General features: G+C 43.1%; 1 protein-coding gene across 2 annotated transcripts in view; it reads left to right on the top strand.

Moving 5' to 3' along the window:
* Positions 1-22,963, top strand: part of TRRAP (transformation/transcription domain associated protein) — a 127,917-nt gene that overhangs the window by 70,145 nt on the left and 34,809 nt on the right. For both annotated transcript variants that reach the window (XM_075565475.1, XM_075565476.1), the window contains 10 exons: positions 1,688-1,834; positions 2,162-2,281; positions 2,708-2,995; positions 3,653-3,790; positions 4,219-4,331; positions 5,119-5,254; positions 12,681-12,872; positions 18,144-18,339; positions 19,068-19,333; positions 20,841-20,941. In XM_075565475.1, the coding sequence (XP_075421590.1) occupies positions 1,688-1,834; positions 2,162-2,281; positions 2,708-2,995; positions 3,653-3,790; positions 4,219-4,331; positions 5,119-5,254; positions 12,681-12,872; positions 18,144-18,339; positions 19,068-19,333; positions 20,841-20,941 (1,697 nt within the window). The remainder of the gene's footprint in view (positions 1-1,687; positions 1,835-2,161; positions 2,282-2,707; positions 2,996-3,652; positions 3,791-4,218; positions 4,332-5,118; positions 5,255-12,680; positions 12,873-18,143; positions 18,340-19,067; positions 19,334-20,840; positions 20,942-22,963) is intronic.

Below are 22,963 nucleotides of genomic sequence, written 5' to 3' on the forward strand. Positions count from 1 at the left end.
CGGGTGGGGTGGTTGGAGGGTTGGGAGAGGAAAGGTGAGCGGTGAATTGCTTCCTGATATAGCAACAAAACTTAAACTCAGGTTGTTAACTCTGTACATTCTGAAATTGTCCTGAAAGTGCTGTGTATAATTGGCTGTTCTTGCATTGGATGTGTTTATCTTGGAGCTGGTTTGGATAGGGTTTCACCTTCAATAACTGGTGATTTTGTATTTTCTTCCTAAAAATGGTTACCATAATAATAATAATTAATCTCATCATAATTTAACATTATCTGTGTTGAATACAGCCCTTTAGTGCTGTCATTTCTTTAACACTTTCAGTAGATGTTTTTAGAGAAAGCCAGTACAACCAGCCTCACACTGATGAGACCCAAAAGGTCGAAACAGCTGTCTGTGAGTAGGTTTACTGGCTATGCATCAAAACCCAGGCTGTGCATAAACTTATAAGGGTTCCATGTAAAAATGGATTTGTGCCAAAAGGTGACACTGTGCTCATTTGCATGTCATTTCCCAAAATCCCTTGCTGCAGTGGAAGAACTGTATGCTAGGTGATGATGGCGAAAAGCAGGGTTGCAGACCTGTCTAAGACATGTGAATGTGCTCACAAGTGAATATATATATATATATATATATATATATATATATATATATATATATATATATATATATATATAGATAGTTATACGCAGTGTTCGACAAACCTATACATTTGCTCGCCCCGGGCGAGTGGATTTAACCCCCGGGCGAGTAAATATTGGCCCAAGCAGCACACGTTTGGTACTAGGTGGCGAGTAGATTTTTTTGTGTGGCGAGTAGATTTTTTGGTGATTTTTTGGTGATTTTTTGGTGATTTGTCAACCACTGGTTATACGTTACCGTTCCAAGGATTGGTAAACAAGAGACAGCACTCAATGTTGAAAATCAAAGTGTATTAGTGAAAGTACTTCCAGAAACCCAATGTTTCGGTCCTACAGAATGGGACCTTCCTCAGGGGGATACATGTGAATGTGCTCACAAGTGAATATATATATATATTACATCTCTATATGTATATGTCTCTCTATCTCTCTCTATATGTATGTATATGTCTATACATATGATGTGCTTCTGAATGCTCTTTGCATTTAGTGTCCATGTTTCACATCCATACGTGAGCACGGGCAGATTACACTGGTCATAAACAGTGCCAGGTTCCTTTGAAATATTGACTTGTTTCTTCCAAATACGCTCCATCCCATCTTCATTCTTTTGTTGATTTCATTCAACAAGTTCCCTTCCATTGTTACTTGCCGGTCAAGGTAGACATAGAAGTTGAAGACTATCTGTGCAGACTTAACACATTTGTTGAACATCACTTTGATCTTGCTGAGATTCATATGGAGGCCCACATATATAATATAATAGAATTATTTTTTTTTTTAAGTTAGACCAGGTGTTCTCAATTCCAACCCTCAGTACCCCCCAACAGGTCAGGTTTTCAGGATATCCCTGATTCAGCACAGGTGACGCAGTCAAAGACTGAGCCACCTGTGCTGAAGCTGTGATATCCTGAAAACCTGAACTGTTGGGGTGTACCGAGGACTGGAGTTTAGAACCTCTGAGTTAAACCCATATTAACAATGCTGATGTTTAAATAGTTGTACTGTGTAATGAATAGGTTTATGGAGCTAAGCTTTCTTGTCTTCAGGATGTGGAGATTGACATTGAATTAGCCCCAGGGGATCAAAGCACAAACCCCAAAACCAAAGAACTTTCTGAGAAGGACATCGGTAACCAGCTGCACATGCTGACCAACAGGCACGACAAGTTCTTGGACTCTCTTCGAGAAGTGAAGGTCAGAGGGCGGGTTACTAATTACTTCCTATAGTGTAACATCAAAGTTATCTCGTGATTAACCTTCCCTTTGCTGTTGATGGCAACACATAGCAATGCAGTTTACTCCCCGCCAGGAATAAAAGGGTTAATAAAAATTGTAGTGTTTAATAAGAGGCAATTTTATTTATTCCTCCCTCTGCAGTATTATGTATGTGTATATATGTATGTATATCACCACGCCCCCCACCCCACCAAGTCACTGTTTCATTTGGCTGAACCAGCTCAGATTAAACTGGTTTTAACGTCTTTTTCACTGATGCCTGCTTTCTCATATCTGTACTTGCAGACTGGCGCACTGTTAAGCGCCTTTGTCCAGTTGTGCCACATTGCCACACCACTGGCAGAGAAGATTTGGATCCAGTTTTTCCCCAGATTGTGGAAAATCCTTTCAGACAGACAACAGCATGTGAGTAATTCTCATCTTGTCTGCATGCTGATTTTCTTGCATCGCACAAAAGTTCCAAGGACAGAGCTGTTGTTGTACAACCCTTGGTATGAAGAATATATTGTCAAAACCGTGCAGCCACTTTGTTAGCTCTTCCTGTATATAAGATTGTGATGGGGAAGGGAAATGATGCATTGCAGCAATAGGGTCATTTGCTGAAGAGGAATTATACTTGTATCCTTCATACGTTACAGTAATGCCCTTCAAAGTCATTGGTTTTCCTATCATTTATAAGGCATTATATTCTGCAGTTTGTCTCCATTTTGCATTAGACAGTGCCGTAAAAGTAACGGGAGTTCAATAAGTTTTATAAACTGATTTAGATGGTGAGAGGTGGAGCTTTAGAGCGTACAATCATTAATATTATTCTTTTTTTCTGATGCTCAGGCGTTGTCTGGTGAAATCAGCCCATTCCTATGCAGCGGGAGCCACCAGGCGCAGAGAGATTGCCAGCCAAGTGCCTTGAACTGCTTTGTGGAAGCCATGTCTCAGTGCGTCCCACCCATTCCCATCAGACCCTGCGTGCTGAAGTACTTGGGGAAAACGCACAACCTTTGGTTCCGCTCCACGCTCATGCTGGAACATCAGGCTTTTGAAAAAGGCTTAAGTCTTCAGATTAAACCAAAACAAACCACAGAGTTCTATGAGCAAGAGAGCATAACCCCACCCCAGCAAGTAAGCCAGCCCCCTCTCGCAGCACATGTGTACAATGCCATTAAATAACATTTGGCTAGCAATCAGGAAGAAGGGAATCGTGTTTATTGCTCTGACAGAAATTTCCCAAATGTGCTTTGTTTTCTTTGTCAAATACACTTCTTTTCTCTTCATCAACATGGTCTTTATCCAATATGCTCTGACGCAGAATAGAGCTATGATCTTCCCGAGGGAAAGAAAGATGGCTTTAAAAAAAAATCAATTAATTAGTACATTACATATTTTTACAGTTCACCTTGACTTTCTCCTTTGATGGTAATCACATAAGCATGTTCTATTTTTTGTATTGTGATGTTTCATGTTCATTTAAGCACACATTGTTCTGTACAAACAGCAGAGAAGCCATTACATGGCCATGTTTTTGCAATACTTCTATTTTTTGTCAGGAAGAGGACCAAGAATGAGAAGTAGTATATCACATTGTGGTTTAGTAAAGACTGTTAAAGGCAAATTTGAATAACACATTTCTAATTGTTTTCCACAATCATTTGGTGTTACATTCAGCCACTTGTAACTGATAATGACTTTGAACTTTCTGAAACGAGCTATATGTGGTAAATAATGTCGATTTCCTGAATGTACATTTGGTGGTGAGTGTTTTTGTCTGTTTCCCCCCAGGAGATCCTGGATTCCTTAGCAGAGTTATATTCTCTCTTGCAAGAGGAGGATATGTGGGCTGGCTTATGGCAAAAGCGTTGTAAATTTCCAGAGTCATCAACTGCGATTGCATATGAGCAGCATGGCTTCTTCGAACAGGTACCAGGAATTTACTGCCCATTTTCTATGGAAGTTAGTAAGGAAACAGCCATACATATTTCAATGAATCTATTACAAAGATGTCTATCTGCAACACACACCGGTTTCCTTTCTCTTTTATTAGTGTTGAAAGAAACGGTAGTACCAGACCTAATTTTGGTAGTAGGAAGCGGTTTACTTGGCATGGGGACATTCCCTTTCTACTTTGAAATATCTGCATTATGGGACTGGGTGTCTATTGAAGAAGGAAAGGGTGGAGGGTGACAGATCTTTGTTCTAAAACTTTTTCTTGCACATGTGGATATTAGCCAAAGTGTAGATGAACGATTACATGGGACAGTAAACCTGTATTGATCTGTCTCGGTGCAGAATGGGCATGTACACGTTATGTTGATGAAAAGGTATCGATTGGCCTTCTGTTCTTTTAGGCTCAAGAAACCTATGAAAAAGCAATGGAGAAGGCCAAAAAAGAACACGAAAGAAACAACGCGTCTCCAGCCGTTTTCCCAGAATATCAGTTGTGGGAAGACCATTGGATTCGGTGAGAATGAATTCTGCCTTTTCTACAATGTTTAGTACAAGATGATATTTTTTAAATCTTTGTGCGGCGGTTTTCTTTTTTTAAATATGCTCTAGGAGGAGGGCGGGGGGTAGGGAGTGAGTATATAACATGTGCCTCCTGTATATATCATATTCATAGGAAGTAATAGTTTTGTAGAATATTTAAGAATGCATTGGCTTACTCATAACATTTCGGGGGGATTTACCTGAAACGCTAAAGCAGTTTTCTCCTTCGTGCCTGACTTGTTTTACGGTGTCTTACTGTTCCAAAAAGTTGGTTTATTTGATTTGGAAAGCTGCTGCTATGTTGTGTAGACTAGTTATTACAAATCTACAATAATAGCAAAAATCTCAATCAAAATTCCAGGGAACTGCAGGGTTGCATTTCTAATTCTTTGCGATACACAGATTACATTGCAAGCTGTTCGAGTCCGACTCCTTTATCCCATGCTACATTTATGTCTTGGTGTACTTATCCCATCTATATTATATTCCCTATATTGTAAGTGTAATGTTTGTTTAAAAAAAAAAAAAAAAATTGTAGAGCGCTGTGCAACTGGTGGGCGCTATAAAAATATACATAGATACATATATACATACCAATGCATTTCCCGTCCATCTGTGATGCTGTGAACTTTAACATCTATGAAGTCCCGGCTTTTTTAAATGGCAGCCCAGGGATTTGTGAAGAATAGCGCAGCATGGCTGGAATGTCCTTCTCTGCATTGATGCATGCCCTCTAATTGGGACTTTCGTGCCTTTCATAGATGCTCGAAAGAGCTGAACCAGTGGGAGTCATTGACAGAGTACGGACAGTCAAAAGGCCACATCAATCCATACCTTGTCCTTGAATGCGCCTGGAGGGTCTCAAACTGGACAGCCATGAAGGAAGCCCTCGTACAGGTCACACACATTTTATTTTCCCTAATAGTTTCTTTTAATAACATGTTCCCTCATTGTTACTATGTTTGCACAATGTCAGCATTACAGCTCACTTCGCAGAGGCGATGTAAATGGCTCTTTAGGGACTCTCTGTGATTTAGAACACAGCTGCGCTTTCTGGCAACGAAAGCATATCGCAAATAAATGTTTTTCTTTAATTCTGTCATGTTTTATTTTGAGTTTCCAGCAGTCTTTTTGTGCAGAAAATGCAAGTTGAGTGTAGGACATTTTCCTCTTCTTGTAACGCTCTTCTGCAGTCGTCCGTTTCAGTATTGAATCCTGGTCCCCGCTTTGCAGGATCCTTCAGGGATAAAATGATAAAGAATCTCTCTGTTCTTCACTTGCCTGATGGGGTTGAATTATGGCGTAGTCACTGCGGGAATGATGTACAGGCATACCCCGGTTTAAGGACACTCACTTTAAGTACACTCGCGAGTAAGTACATCTCGCTCAATAGGCAAACAGCAGCTCACGCATGCGCCAGTAAGCACGTCCTGAACAGCAATACCGGCTCCCTAGCTGTACCGAAGCTGAGCGCAAGCGGGGAGACTATAGAGCCTGTTACACATGCGTTATTTACATCAGTTATGCACGTATATGATGATTGCAGTACAGTACATGCATCGATAAGTGGGAAAAAGGCAGTGCTTCACTTTAAGTACATTTTCGCTTTACATACATGCTCCGGTCCCATTGCGTACGTTAATGCGGGGTATGCCTGTATTGCACTTTTTATTAGTTTACCAAGTTCTTGAAGATACAGTTTCCACCATAACCATGAACCTTCAATATTTCGTGTAACACATTTTGAATCGTGATTTGTAGTTGTCCACCTTCTTTACTTGAAATATACAGTATTTAAAGGGGCCATCCCTCCTAGGAACCATGTGAACTAATTCCAGTGACCTGTTTAAGGGTCTCACCTGGGTAATTTGTGCTTCTGTTACCCAAATCTGACACCTGAGTAAAGTCTCATTTTAACAAATAAAAAATAGAGGGGTTTGATTTTCGCTGTGTGATGTCGCTGTGTGATGTCACTGTGTGATGTCCCTGTGTGATGTCCCTGTGTGATGTCACTGTGTGATGTCACTGTGTGATGTCACTGTATGTTCAGCGAGTGCTTGTACAGCCAGAGCCCCCCTCTCCACCTCCCCTTATCTTTATTGGCTCTCTGATAAGGGTAAGAAATTAAACTTGTGAGGAATATAAGGCTACAGCCCCGCTGCACGTGCGCCTGCAGCCGAATTCCCCGGTCTGAAGTGAGCTACGGGGGGGGGGGGGGTGACGTGTGCATGCAGTGTGCAGTGAGTGTATGCAATGTGTGCATGTGCGCAGTGTGCTGTGTAAAAAAAAAAATCCAAAAAATTATTATTTTTTAAAAAAAAAAATTTTAATTTGGGGTCCATGCTCAAACCGCGTTATAAGCGGATCGCGCTATAACGGAGTTGAGCTGTATTTAGCACTTTACAACAAAAGACAGGGGTGCCCAATGCTACATCCTATTGGCTGAACCGCCGGGGGGCGTGGCCTAGCGCACCTTCACTAGGTCTGAACTCATTTTTCATGTATCCCTGAAAAACTGTCGGCTCAGCGCGGCGGCCGCCCCTTGCAGCGGTCCCGGCCCCATTGAGGGATGGCTCTTCTCCCCGCAGCATAGTGAGCGCTGCAGTAGCCAGTGGCGACCAAGCCTAAGCAGCCAAATCTTTGCAGTTACATTTGTTTACGGGGGTATATTCGCTACAAAATATATTTTTTATGAGAAGCTATGTGGGATTGCACTTTTAAGGTCTATGTGCTCTCTGCATGCAGGAATATTAACGCTCTTGTTGCCAAAGCTGCATTTGTAATGATTTGCAGAATTTTACAGTTAATTTGCATCTGCAGCATGGCCTTTTATATACAATGCCGAAACGACATATTTCTCACAATCATTTCATTACTGCGAATACACCAATTCCCCACGTAGACGACTCACTAATTGGAGGCATTTATTTTCCTTCTGTCAGTCTGATTATCACAGGACCTAGGAAGTAATATAGATAGCGCTGTGTTCTATTCTCTGAGCCCTGCTGTTGTGATACCAGTGTTTCATATGTTTAAAGGAAGCCTCACATAAGAGGCAGTGCTGCTTTAAGTATTTCTGTTTTTCAATGAGGGATACATTTCAGCTATTGTCATTTTCTGTAGAAATTAAATGTAGTAAGTGGTACATTTTACTTGAAGAGATCTTGCTGGTTTTCTTTGTCTTTTTTTTTTTTTTTTAAGTCTGATGCTCCTTTCAGGGGATACAAAGGATTTAAATAATAAGAGTGGGAAAGGTTAAAATGCAGACAAAGTTACCATGGTGAACTCAGAAACTAGATATTACATTTTTTGTGAAATTATTTTAAAGAAATGAGCAAGACATGCTCTGAGGTGCAAGATCCTAACTTTTATATGAGTAATACTCGTAGGCTTCGGGGGGGGGGAGGCGCATTACAAGTCATAATGTTGGAATCATAATGCATTGCACCCAGTGTACTTGTGGATCACAACCTTCATCATGTGCTTCCCAAGGTCGCCACTCAGGAGAGCGCACAGTGTGCACAATCCATGGGCTTGATGAATGAATATTTCACAAAGCCTGCGAGTGATGCAGAGCAGCACGTATCGGTGGGGAGGTGGGGACAGATTAAAGCTGGAATCTATGCACACGGGAAACTAAAGGCAGCTTACTCTAGTGAATGGGCTGCTAGGTACCCTACCAGTTAGCCCCTCTTAGTAAATATGGCTAGGGTGACTGTACCAGGATCTAATAATCTGCCCCCTACTGTACATTTCAGACCGCTTGGTATAAATGTGGCTCTTGAACCCAATGCATTGCAAGCTCTTCTGACAGTGAAGGGTTAATGTTTAGGAATTTCATTGAAAGCTGATAATGGTGACATGATCATTGTGGTCACTTCCGGGTACTATAACAGCTACTTCAAAACATCTTGCTTCTCGAGATTAATTTTAATGTAGGATTTGGGAAATATGAATCACCGCTCTCACCCCCCAAGCAAACCATAAGACATTTAAATTGCTGAATTCTGCGTACATTCTGCGTGTGACTTATAATCAAATATGGACCAATTCATCCTCCTTACTTAATTTTCACTTCTGTGCAGGTCATGTAATAACTAGCTACATATAAACCCGGGATTAATATACAGCTTATTCTTTTCTAGGCTCCATTCTTTTCCCATTTGGAGTGAATAAATTGTACAGTAGATTTTAAGCCTTGAGTTGAAATGGAGAGAATTGATCGTGTCTGACAGGTTTCCTTGTGATGACTGGCAGGTTGAGCAGATGTGACGGCCACCAGTGACTGCAGGCAAAGCGTTATATTGGGAGAGCGTGTCTGTAATGAGGCATGTACTAACGGACACCACAACAAGAACGCTGAAGCCATAAATTGGGATTTTGTTCCCGTAGTCCGATTTTCTTTATGTAAAAATGTCAGGAAACACATTTCTCAGTAGCAAGATTTGAAAGACCAGCAATCAAGTGAAATAATAGGAATTTGGGGTCTCGTTGTGTGTTTGTTGTGCAGTAATGTTGGATTTCCCTGCTAGTTCTGTATGAATTTCCTGTTCAGACGACGTGTGTAATTATTTAAACGATTCCTCTGTAAGAATGCCACAGAACAGCGGAGAAGATGGTCCCAAGCAAGTTTTGGCTAATCTAGCTAAAGAAGGAATCTATATTTACTCTGTAATGTTACTGAGCTAACCTTTTTACTGTTGTTATCCGTACTGCACATATTTAAACGCCATGTTGTGTATTGTAACCCTATCTTGCCTGGATCGTAGGCTTTATCTAGCGGGAAGGAGCGTAATGAGCTTTACCTTCTCAGTTTGCTTCTGCACAGATGTCATCCCCAGCTAGGCCCAGTAATTGCCACGTTCATTTGTGCCTCTCCAGCAATTTAGTTATAGGCTAAATGTGACTGTTCTGGCATCTAAACAGAATTCTTCATAAATGTGTTTTGTATGTTTTTTACACTATCCTGAATTTGATGAGTTGAATCTCTAGCTGTCCAGACTAATATCTTGATGTAAAGTGATATTTATTTTACCTAGACCAACCTTTCAGCCTCAAAGGGCCTTCATCAGGGGTATTCAGGCCCATCAAACTCAGAATAGGTTGGGGGCCCATTCTAAAATTCAACTGCACAACTCGGGCCGCAGCATCAGAGTGATGGGAGGAAAAAAAGAAAGGAGCCAACAGCCTATATGTCCCGGAACGCCAGCGGCGTTTTGGTCATAGCCAAACTTCCCATTTCGTCGCCCCCACTCCCTTGTTCCTCTCTCTTACCCCCATGCCCCTCTCTGTCTCACCCCTCTCTCTGTCTCGCCCCATCGCTCCTCTCTCTCTCACCCCTTCGCTCCTCTCTGTCTCGCCCCCTCGCTCCTCTCTCTGTCTTGTCCCCTCGCTCCTCTCTCTGTCTCGCCCCTTCGCTCCACGCTCTGTCTCGCCCCCTCGCTCCTCTCTCTGTCTCGCCCCCTCGCTCCTCTCTCTGTCTCGCCCCCTCGCTCCTCTCTCTGTCTCGCCCCCTCGCTCCTCTCTCTGTCTCGCCCCCTCGCTCCTCTCTCTGTCTCGCCCCTCGCTCCTCTCTCTGTCTCGCCCCTTCGTTCCACGCTCTGTCTCGCCCCTCGCTCCTCTCTCTGTCTCGCCCCTTCGTTCCACGCTCTGTCTCGCCCCCTCGCTCCTCTCTCTGTCTCGCCCCCTCGCTCCTCTCTCTGTCTCGCCCCCTCGCTCCTCTCTCTGTCTTGCCCCCTCGCTCCTCTCTCTGTCTCGCCCCCTCGCTCCTCTCTCTGTCTCGCTCCTCTCTCTGTCTCGCCCCCTCGCTCCTCTCTCTGCCTCACCCCCTCGCTCCTCTCTGTCTCGCTCCTCTCTTTCTCGCCCCCTCGCTCCTCTCTCTCTCGCCCCCTCGCTCCTCTCTCTGTCTTGCCCCTTTCGCTCCTCTCTCTGTCTTGCCCCTTTCGCTCCTCTCTCTGTCTCGCCCCTTTCGCTCCTCTCTCTGTCTCACCCCCTCGCTCCTCTCTCTTTGAAACTTTGGGTATTTGAAGCAGCCTGTACATGTATATACTGCGTCGTGTTCCAGCCAGGATAACATTTCTTGTGTAACGTACATGAAATGATTGCGGCTGATCCAGTCATTCTGCATTTCCTTCTCTGAACATCTTTTAACACCAGTCCTACTACTTTCTCATCTTTCCCTTCTCTACGTTTCCAATTTCCTCTTATGTTTGCACCATTGGATGGTCCCCAGTTAAAAGGCGATCTGCATTGCGCGTAGTTCCGATGTGATTTAACCCCCTTCTGCAGAATGGGCTTGGAAAGCTTATGCTGAACAATATTTGACTCCAAGTGATGACTGTTAATAAAGTGACATTGACCTTGTTAATGATGCACCTTGCAGCACTGCCTCTGCGGGTTCCCTGCTACATTACCAGCCATGATTGCTGTGTTTGCTGCAAAGTAAAAGGAATTTACAGTATTATTGCTTGTACGCATGGTTTTAACCCTGTAAGGGTGTCAAATCTGGGAATGTATGTTAGGGCAGTGGTTCTCGAGCCGTGGCCCCCGGAATGTGCATTAGCGCGGGGGTTCTCCGCCATGGCCTCCGGAAGGTGCATTAGCGCGGGGGTTCTCCGCCATGGCCTCCGGAATGTGCATTAGCGCGGGGGTTCTCCGCCGTGGCCTCCGGAAGGTGCATTAGCGCGGGGGTTCTCCGCCATGGCCTCCGGAAGGTGCATTAGCGCGGGGGTTCTCCGCCATGGCCTCCGGAAGGTGCATTAGCGCGGGGGTTCTCCGCCGTGGCCTCCGGAAGGTGCATTAGCGCGGGGGTTCTCCGCCGTGGCCTCCGGAAGGTGCATTAGCGCGGGGGTTCTCGAGCTGTGGTTCCCAGACCACAATTGCCCCCTGAAGCAGTTGGTGGTAGTTCTTGCAACCCTTATGAAATCCCTTCAGACGGGTCTAGCCTGCAGTCCCTTTCTTTCCTCTCCCTGACAGCAGATCTGTGCAGAAGGCCGACTTTAAGATCCCAGGTCCAGTGTGTTCAACACACGAGACCGGGAAACGGCGTAACTGCTCTAACGGAGCGGCCAGCCCGATAGAAGCGGAATTCGGAAGCCACTTCCGTTTCCGGTATCCTGGGCGTGATCGCTCCTGAAGTTCAGTGGCACTCTTACCCCTGGACCCCTGGCACTGTAAAGGCGAAATAAACCACATCAACCAGCTTTTGTAGTATTTTGAGCAGAACATGAGTTCTGTCTGTGCTCATGTTGTGTAGGATCTCTTCTCTTGACCAGTGTCATGACCTTGGGAGATGGATGTTATGCAAAGGGTGCAGTCTGTTTACTTTATTCTGGGTAAACCTGCTGCAATGGAAGTGAGTGTTAATATTTTATTAGGACTCGCTTCTCCCGGTGCACAGCACAGGCCTGTGTGACGAGGTTAAATCCTGTCAGAGGCATGTTCAGAGGGTATTGAGTTTAACTGTTGTCTAGCACTCATACCTAGCATGATAAAGCATCTTCTGCATACAATATTTATAGCCTTTTTATTTTGCCATTTTTAAAAAGTGAATGGCTATAGATATGATTCCTCGAAAAGCATCTTTGGTTCTGTAGTGAAGACCAAAGTGTGTGTGTGTGTGTGTGTGTGTGTGTGTGTGTGTGTCCCCTAATGAGTGCCAGGGGGCCGCCAATGCATTGCACTCAAGGGCTTGGGATGAGGGGTTCGTTGACCCCTTACAATTAATGTAGTTTGTTCCCGGGACATTTGCCACACACTGCTTTTTGGGTTAAAGTGTGTTGTCCTGTCCAGGTTCTGGGGTTAGCTACTTTAGAGTTACATTTTCTTGGGTATTAATGGTGATGAGGCATTTAAGTATTTCTTGGTAGAACTATAAATGTAGCTTTATTTATTTTTTAATTGTACAGAGATCAAGTGGGGTGTCTGTCGTGTCCATGGGGGGCTGGAACACATTGTGATGTGGTGTGTTACTTGACACTACCTCTTTGGGATGGGATAGGTGCAAGTATCTTTCAGTTTGAGTTCCATTTTTGGCAATCTAGCTCCATGTCGTCATGAGCTGACAGCCCAGTTCTTATTCTTGAAGTCTCCATTTTCATAAAAATGAAGGACTGTTGAGAACAAGAATTCACAAGGGCTGGAGTTTAAACGAGACTGGTCTACTTTCCCAAACATTTTAAGACCTGTTTGTAATTTTTAGATAATTGAAGATAATTGATTCCCCTAATATTAGATTTTTTAAAGTCTTCCATTAAATCAGACGGTAATGAGGACATATTCTGGTTTAGCGTTCTGTAATACTGTTACTTATCTTCATCAACAGGTGGAGCTGAGTTGCCCAAAGGAAATGGCATGGAAAGTGAATATGTATCGTGGCTATTTAGCGATTTGTCACCCGGAAGAGCAACAGCTGAACTTCATTGAGCGGCTGGTTGAAATGGCAAGCAGCCTGGCAATCCGTGAATGGAGAAGACTTCCATACGTTGTATCTCATGTTCATACACCCTTATTACAGGTAAGAGGTCTTGCTGATATCAAGCAGCATTGCAGATGGAATTAATCTTGAACACATTGCAGGGAGAGACCTTGCTGGAACATTCATTGAGGAGTTGTGTATCCAGGAATAGTTTGGTGTGTGTGGCTCAGGGTGAAGCTTCCTAAATGGCGATGTAGTAAAAGGCTTCAAAACTACTCGGGTTGATACGAGGACCCAATGGCTTTACCAAATGTGGCATAAAGAGGTACGATCAGGTTGGGCAGGTTGGATAAATGCAGCACTAATAGGAGAGATCAAAAAGTCCAAATCGCAAACCTAACATCTTTACCACCCCATAATGTTCTGGACACCGACCCGGCCCCTTGTTGGCATAGTTAAGCAGCGAAAATATTTCCTAACGGTGTTTGATAACTGCATTTCCATTGTGTTTCTGATTTGACATTTTCTGAATATTTCATTTTTAAATAATATCCAAAAAATATAATTATATCGGGCACACACAGCCTTAAGGAAATGGTTGAAACAAAAGTAGGGTTTTTTCTTTCTTTTGTAGAATCCATTTGTTAAAATGAAGTGACCCGTGGCCTGTTCAGAAAAGATGGACTTGTTCATCTCCTGCCAGTAGATATCAGACACCGGTTCCTTGAAGCTCTTTTTTTTATATTGGAAGTAGGAAGATGATGCAGAACTCTAATTATACTTGGCTAGGAAAATAGGAACCTGTGTGTGATGTGTAGACTGTCAATGAGCAGTATTCCTGTCTGGGAACGAGCTCTCCTGCATCTTTCAACTTGTAAATTAAGAGACCTAGTTTTCTCTGATTATGATTTTATTGTATGCAAAAGTTGTTGGCTTCCTCACACGTCTCATCTTTAAGGATAGCTGCGGATTATCCTGGCATGGGACAAAGCTTATTTCAGCAACACCTAAACCACCACCGTACTGCTGACGCTTTATTTAAGAGCATACTCCAATGTAGCAATTGCTGATTAAGCTAATGGCGCCCGATAGAATATTCAAAATGCCTTTAGATAGAATATTATAACATAAAAACACTTTAGGGAGAGGTTCCCCAAGCACCCCCATACTGATGCAGCTACCAGTATTAGAACACTTACCTGAGAAATTCCTGGGAGATTCTGGGGCAGTGTCACAGTAAATGCCTCAACATTTCTGTAAAATTCTTAATGGCCCATCGGATTAACACAGCGGGAGGTCCCTGCTGTCCCGTTCAGTTTGCAGGGACTCCCTGCTGGGTTAATCCGATGGGCCATTAAGAATCTCACAGAAATGTTGCAGCAAGGTTGAGGCATTTACTGTGAGACTGCCCCAGAATCTACCCAGGCAGAGTTCTGAGACTCGTTGCTGCATCTGTATTTTTGGGTGTGTGTGTGTGTGTGTGTGTGTGTGTGTGTGTGTGTGTGTGTGTGTGTGTGTGTGTGTGTGTGTGTGTGTGTGTGTGTGTGTGTGTGTGTGTGTGTGTGTGTGTGTGTGTGTGTGTGTGTGTGTGTGTGTGTGTGTGTGTGTGTGTGTGTGTGTGTGTGTGTGTGTGTCACTTTATTAACAGTCATATGTATGTGTGTGTGTGTATATATATATTAATTATGATTCCATTATTCCATTTGCTATATGCTTTACTGTGGAGGGTTTTTGTCACTCTTTTTTGCCCACCATAACTGAACTAAGTAACATATCCTATGCTTCAAATTGCAAAGCCACTATAACCAGCCCCACAATGATGAGACCCTAAAGGGCGAAACGGCTCTATGGGTAGGTTTTTACTGGCTATGCATATTAACCCAGGCTGTGCTTTAAAGCTGTGTAATGCAGCAGGCATACGCTTATAGGGGTCCATGTCATGTGGATTTGAAGCAAAAGGTGGCACTGTGTGCTCATTTGCATGTCATTTCCCAGAATCCCTTGCTGCAGTGGAAGCACTGTATGCTAGGTGATAATGGTGCAATGTGACAAAGGAAGTACTATGGCACTCTATATAAAAGTGGGTAAAAAACAGCTATGATACTAGCGTAATAGAGGGCCCCTACATGCACCCAAATGTACAGTGAAGTCCAATGTCTGCTGCTTAACCCCAAAGATCTTTCCAGGATTCCCAATTAGATATGAGAAGAGAAGACAAAAGAAGTACTATAGCACTCTCTATATAAAAGTGGGTAAAAACCGGCTATGTTACTACCGTAATAATGGTGAAAGGCAGGGTTACAGACCTGTCTAAGGCTACGGCACCAGTGTTGGCTGCGGCGCGCCTGGTATCCTGATGGCGCGTGCAGAGCTTAAAGCCGCAGTCTGTAGGGAGCGATGGGGGCGTGGCCAAAACAGGGAGCGCGGCCGTGACGGGGGTGGGGGGATCCCTCTGTTTTCAGGGCTTCAGCTTGGAATGGATAAGCAAGCAACTCTCTTCTTACAAGGCTCCCTGCTGGGGCTGCACTGAGAAGGTGAGGTCCCTCCATTCTCACTCTGTTACCCCTCTCAGCATGACAGCCAAATTCCCCTTTGCAAAACATGGGAATGTTGCAATACATTGGAAGCACTTAGCCATGCAACACATTATCCACTAATGTTAACATCCATTTCATCATTTAACCCTTTTAGGGCCAGCTCTGGCAGCAAAATAGTTTTCTTAGGGATAAAAAATACAGCAATGATTTCAGTGGTGCTGTGAGCAGGGCAGAGATGGAAAGTGTTGTTATTATTATAAGAAAATCAGGATTTAAGAGGACCTACAAAATGAAACCACAGGAGATTTTAACAGGGAAAAGTTTGATCAGGATAGATGGAGAAGAGCTGCACATGTGGGATCTTTAATGTACTACAATAAAGATGTCTGCAAAGTATCCTCTGTGCTGATTTACCTCGGAAACCTGACCTGAGCCCCAGACAGGGTCCGGGGACCTGAATTTAAAAGCTGCAGCTAGCAGCAGATACAAACACTCAGGCTCTTTTTAGATACAATTGTCTCCCCCCCCCCCCCCCCCCCCCTTCGCTGCCATTGGCTCCACGCACATCACGTGACCGTGTAGCCGCTTTCCTGGACAAAATTGTTGTCTTCCCTGCTGGCTATCGCGCTTTGTGAGTCAAGACAACAGAAACCACTGGGGCCTGCCTGGTGTGTGGCGCGCGCCGCCGTCACCACCGGGGACTCGGCCTAAGACATTTGAATGTGCTCACATGTGATTTTTTTAGTGTGTGTGTGTGTGTGTGTGTGTGTGTGTGTGTGTGTGTGTGTATACACACATACAAATACACACACATATATACACATATACACACACATGCTCGAATATACAAGAAAACCTATACAGTATACACCATCACACGCACATATAAGAACACCTATACACATTCACACACACATATAAGAACACCTATACACAGTCACACACACATATAAGAACACCTATACACAGTCACACACACATATAAGAACACCTATACACAGTCACACCCAGGCACTTGAGTAAATCGATGTGTCTTTCTTTAAACATAAACACATCACAAATATGATCCCTGTGTCATGTATATATTCTTGCATATATCACCCCTACCACAAGGATTTTAACAGGGACAGTGAATGACAAAAGTACAAACTGAGCCGTGAGTTTGCAGCCGCAGTAATTACTTTTTTTTTTATATCAGATAGCATGTGATTAAATACCTGCAAGAAAATTAAATGTACATGATGAATGGGGGAGAATGAAGGTGACGGTATTGTGTGAGCTGATACTGTGATAATTGTGAAAAATATTACTTTGCCTAATTTATTTTGTTTCAGGAGGTTTGACTTTGTGAATGTGAGCAGAGTCTCGGGCATTTATCTTATTTAGTTTCATTAGCAGCAAATACAACTGTTATCTTTGTCTCTCTGACTGAAGAGCCGCTTCGAGAGCAGAGAGTTGGTTCCATTGATGGAATGTGCAAGTGTGTTCCAGAAATGTCCCTCCTTCCGCTCATCTTTTCCTTTGTTCTTTAGCGGTAAACATAACGTTATGGTCTCTATTATATATCTATATCTCAGGAAGATATACGAAGTTGGGCATCTCTTTAAGATATCTGAACATTTTTGCTGCCCAGGGTCCACAAACAGAGTATGTTTAGGTATTCTACAGTAATAAGCACACAGCTCCTGTAAGCCAAGAACCCAAACCCACCACATCATATATATTATGGGCCGCAGACAGATTGGCCCAGGACTAGTTACAACCACCCTGTTCTCTCCCAGTGTCGGTGGACTTGCGAACCCCCCCTTCCCCCGCCCCCCATTTCACATCTCGCGAGCCCCCTCTATTTCCCCCCCCGTATCAATCTTACCCCTCACCCCCACTCTCCATCAATTACCCCACTCTCTCAATTACCCCTCCTCACACTCATTCTCTCTCCTCCACACACACAATCCCCCCCAGCCCCAAATACACAGACCCCCCAAATACACGCAAACCCCCTGCACCCCCCAAATACATATTAAAAAAAACTTCCCCACAAATATATTTTTTTTTGAACAGCCACCAAATACATACAATCCCCCCACCACCAAATACACACATCTCCCCTCCCCTCAAATACATACAACCCCTCAAATACATGGAAATCCCCACCCCCCCCAAATATATACAACCCCCAAACATATACAAACCTCTTCCACCCCAAATACATACAAACCCCCTCCACCCCCAAATACATCCAAAATAAAACCACCCCCAAAGAAATATGACCCCCACCCCCAAAATACATACAAACCACCTCCCAAAAACGCTTGTCCCGGCTCTCCTCTCCCCCTCCCACCCCCCCCCTCTTCTGTCGGCGGCCATGTATATATTTCTGTCAGTAGTTCTACTAGGATTGTGACCTCATGTATAGAACAAAACACACACAGCCCCAGTGCAACATCCAACATGACAAATAATATACAGTACTTAAATACTTATCTGTTTATCTTCTCATAAGCATCTTCTCATATCTTCTCCTCCTTTAGTTCAATTCTTTGGCCAAAGTAGTTTAAATCCTATGTTCTATAGTAATAACCACTTCAATGTGACTTATTGCCTTTTCATGGAAAGGTTTGTGTACTTTGCCTCGTGTTTCTGGTACCTCTGTCCAGTATAAGAATAGAACCATCGTTACGTGTGTAATAAATGGACATTAAGCTCCTTTCTCGTCATCTGCTGCACTCACAAGCCTAGTATATTGGTCTTCCCATCGTAGTCTCTGCCTCTACATGTAAAAGGTTCAGTGCCAGCCGTGTGTGAATACAACTCTTACAATCTCACATTTTAGGCAGCACAGCAAATCATCGAACTTCAGGAGGCAGCTCAAATTAATGCAGGTTTGCAACCAACCAACTTGGGCAGGAATAACAGTCTTCACGACATGAAGACAGTGGTGAAAACCTGGCGGAATAGGCTTCCAATTGTGTCTGACGACTTATCCCACTGGAGCAGCATCTTCATGTGGAGACAACATCACTACCAGGGTACGTAGCACAATCTTGTTTTTCATCTGAGTTGAAGCACCACTGACTTTCCTTGGTCTGAGTTTTTGTACTAATATTATTGCCTTTTACGCTATGTTTGCTACAATTAACTTTTTTTATATATATATATGATTTTATGTACATTGTTTTGGCCAAATAAACTGTGTACTGTATGTAACCCTTCTGTGAAGCCACAGAGGTTATTCATTTCTTCAAAGTATCAGGATTTTGTGTGTGGATTCCCAGTGTTTATGCTTACAGAAGGGCATTGCGTCAGCCAATTTTCAGAATGGTAGTCACAGTAATAAGTGTGTTGTTTTTTTTTCTTTAAATGATTCACTTGGGAAATGTGCAATGAGACTGGACAAGCAATCTTAATGTATATTTGATTACTGTAAGCTCACGTAACCGCATTCTATGGTGTATCCACCAGCAGTGGAGGGGTTCTGCGGTTATTGCAGATGGACATGTAGGTTCCTGTATCTTTATCCCAGTGCTGCCTAGTGCAACTGCATATTTCCGACTCCCCTGCTTTACATGGGAGAGGTTCTTTGCTAACGGTCAGTGCCGGTCACATACTGAGAGCAGAGACATGTTTTAGAAGGACTCTGCTAATGCCCTACCAGTGGGGTTTACACCCAACTATCGTTGCCAGTGAGCACTAGAATAAAGTGTTAATGGTTGTGAAAACACGCAATAATTGGGGGATTTCTTTCTGTATTTGGCAGCCATAGTAAATGCCTATGACAACAGCACGCAGCATGATCCCAGTTCGAACAATGCCATGTTGGGCGTTCATGCCTCGGCCTCCGCTATTATCCAGTATGGAAAGATTGCCCGCAAGCAGGGACTGGTGAATGTAGCTCTGGACATACTGAGCCGGATCCACACTATTCCTACCGTGCCCATTGTGGACTGTTTCCAGAAGATCCGTCAGCAAGTCAAATGCTACCTTCAGCTGGCTGGAGTCATGGGCAAAAACGAATGCATGCAGGTAAAGAACAGGCAGTTGGTGAATCTGTTTCTGAATGCGTCAGCAGCGGCAAAAGAGTAGTAGGTGCATGGAACATGTTTTTTTTTTTTTACGTGTGGCACCGTTTACTGCTTTGGATAGAGACAACAGAACTCTATAGGAGTAGGAAGTACCAAATGGAAACATACAGAATGTGTAGTTTTGTAATAAGATAGGGTGGGGGGTATACAAGGTGTGTGAGCCAAAAAGTCCTATGGAAAAGGTGCGTGAGCCCAAAGAGTCCGTATCTTCCATCACTTTCAGTGCAGCGTTTATTGTAGGAAAATAGCAACAATACATACTGCAGCGGGTCCTTGTTTGTGTGTCCACAGTAAAATTATTATAGCACAACTTTTTTTTTTTAATTTTTTTTTTAAATTTTTTTTTTTTTAGCAGCGCAATACGTCTCAAAGTGTATTAGAGATCATCACAGATAAAATCATATAGATGTGCACTCACATAAGGTATATAAACACAGTCATGGTACGAAATCCCGATAACTTTTAATGCTAGACATTTCCCAGCTCATTGATTTGGTAAAGCTGCATGAAAGTGTCATAGGGTTCTGTCTCCACAGACCTCGAAAGTCCTATGGAGGGAAAAAAATATCATAGAGATGCAAAAGAAATGCGTTTAAATGGCCAAAGTTATATATAAATATATATATTTATATATATATTCAAAAACAAATAGTCGCTTTAATTTGTGTGTGTGTGTGTGTGTGTGTGTGTGTGTGTGTGTGTGTGTGTGTGTGTGTGTTTTATTATTTTTTTTTCAATGTGTGTAGTAGCATCAGTACTCAATGGAGAACAGTGAACAAAACAGCAGCGTGTCTTTCGTATCCTGCCATTAGGACATTAGTTTAAGTGGATAAATAGCACAAAACATTTTGAAGAGTTTTTCCTTTCCAAGGCAAGACAGTAGCCTGGCTGGGGTCAAGAAGGTGGAGTGAGAGAACCGGGGGGGGGGGGGGGGGTAGATGTTCCTAAATCCAATTACAACAGCCTGAAGTGTTAATTTGATGAGGATGGTTTAACCTTGTGCAAGGACCCATTAGATGCTGCGTTTTCCCTGTAGTTTCTGTCCCATTTCATGCAGAACGTTTCCTGGGAGCATTTGAAATAGTCTCAATGAGATCCATTATTTTTTTACTCTGCTTCACATTTGAGATTCCCCAGTACTGACTCGATCACCTTTTTTTATGACCACATAAGTTTAGTGGGTTGGGGGGTATTTTTGTGACTTTTCTTCTGTTGAGTATTTCACTATTGCCCTATATCAGCATTCAAGGGTGATAGTAGTTGTATTGGTCCTAGAAAGATGACTATAAATAAGTAGTGTAATTTGCCAAAAGAAGATGTGTTTGAGGCTTAAAAAGAACCAGTTTTTGCAGAATTTAGATCTGAGTGTAAGTGGGGGCTACACCTGTGGTGCTTGTCTGTCAATTTAATGTGTGCTGAACGGTGTCTGTGAAAAACATTTTCAACAGGGCCTGGAGGTGATTGAATCAACAAACTTGAAGTATTTTACCAAGGAGATGACAGCCGAGTTTTACGCACTGAAGGGAATGTTTCTGGCTCAGATTAACAAGTATGTATAAAGGAGCCAGCGATCCCTTGCATACACGGTCTGCGCCTCGTCCGCACCCTTTCACGTCCACGCACGTCCACGCATTCCCCCTCCGTGCTAACTCCCTTCTCCAAACAAATGAAAAATGAATGTTCTGGTTAACCATTGACCCCTTCAGTGCCAGAAGACTTGCAATGCGTATCTCTTTTAGTGCTTTTATACAGTCTGCCACTCCTCACTTTCACAAGAGCTGCACTTCTATATTATTAACTCGGGTTTTAAAGAGGTTTTTTCACCACTGAAGTGATTAAATCATGTGGCTAATTGCTGCAGACATAGAGGGGGGAGAGGAGAGGAAGTGGATTTGGTGGATACACGGGGAATATGAAACAAGTACATGTGCAGAATGTTATTATAATGTGTTAATTATTGATATCCATTACACGGTATGATGAATCGTGGAATATGAATCGCAGTATCCCTACTTTAGAAAATGCCATTAGCTCTGCAAGGGAGATTCCCGGAGGGCAGCCTCATTTCTGCATAGCATTGTACGCTTTTTTTCAACATTTTATTCAAGTATCCCTACGTTTCCACCCTGCATGGGGCCTTTTTCCAGGTATCTTTGTGGAGTGATGACAGTTACTATTCAGCTTCCTGAACCTGGGGGTTTGCAGGACATTCCCTGCACCACAGAGCTACCTTCAGCAGCCAAGGATACTTTGTGATTTATGATCCTTAGAGAGTACCACTTTTTGCATATGCTATTGCTTTAAAGCACAAGAGCACTTTAAGCCCTTCTCTCGGAGAAGCTAACATTCTTGATTGAATTACAGCTGTTTAATAACTGAAGTCTAAAAAAATACAAGCGGATAGCTTTAAGGATGTACTGTATACAATGCAAAGTAAGGAATAGCCGCAGAAACACCAGAAAGAGCTGTGCAATTTTACATGAACAAGAACATGCTGGAATGGATGGATAACGTAGTTTGTGTTTTATTATCGACCACTGGCCTCCTGCTTCAGTGCAAGATAGCCTTTATTTATTTTTGCCGGTTGTAAGAGCATAAGGAAGACCTCCTTGTGCCAGCTCTTGAAAGGTCAGCAGTGGGTGCAAATCCCTCTGTCGCCTCCTACGTTGTGAACAAGGTGATAGTAGTGGTATGAAGAAAGTCGTGCGGGCCCCTGTGATAGATCACCCAGGCGTGGAGGAGAGAAAGGAAGAGGCAAACTCGGTTAGGAATAGAAAGCGCTGATAAAGTGAGTCATTTGTCAGACTGCTCCCGCAGTAATCACACTCCTGAACTGGGCCAGGCTAGTGGAAGGAGTTTTTTTTTTTGTTAACATAAGGAACAAAATTGGTTCTGCTATATTAAGGCTAATTAGCTTTTTAATAGTCTTTCTGTCAGTTGAGGTTATTAGCTTATGCATCATGCTTTCCTTTAAGTATTGGTACCGAGATAAAAACAAAACTGCCTACTTATGTGGGTGCTGTATTATTGTGTTTTTATAGGATCTTCTCCGCAGTTCGTGCTTCATTGTGGAACTGTCCTTTTGTTATCAATTTTGGAGACTGAGTGATTAGCAGGCTATTTAAAGACTATTGCCTTTGGAAATGTTCTCCTAGGTGCTTTATAACTGTGCAGTCATTGATAGGTAGAATTGCTGCACCGAGCGTTTCTTAGGCACACAGTCTGCTGCAGAAATATAGCAGTTTTCAACCATAAATGGCCATGACTTTTGGGACCTAACTTGCAATGTGTTGCAAGTCCCTTTAGCACTCCTGGAGTTACAAATGTATTGCACGTATAATTTGCATACCATCTATAAATATATAAAACATTACCTACAATAAATTACAAATGACATAAAGATGTTTGTTTTTTTGCATTCACTTTAATGCATTCTCGTTATTCTATACTGTGTAAAACTGCATCCTCATCTGCTATGGAGCTGCAAAAATGTTTGTATATCTTTATTTATATGGCGCCATTGATGTACATAGCGCTTCACAGCAGTAATACACGTGACACTCATATAAAT

Source organism: Ascaphus truei, chromosome 11 (genome assembly GCF_040206685.1).
Source record: "Ascaphus truei isolate aAscTru1 chromosome 11, aAscTru1.hap1, whole genome shotgun sequence".
Classification (NCBI taxonomy): Eukaryota; Metazoa; Chordata; class Amphibia; order Anura; family Ascaphidae; genus Ascaphus; species Ascaphus truei.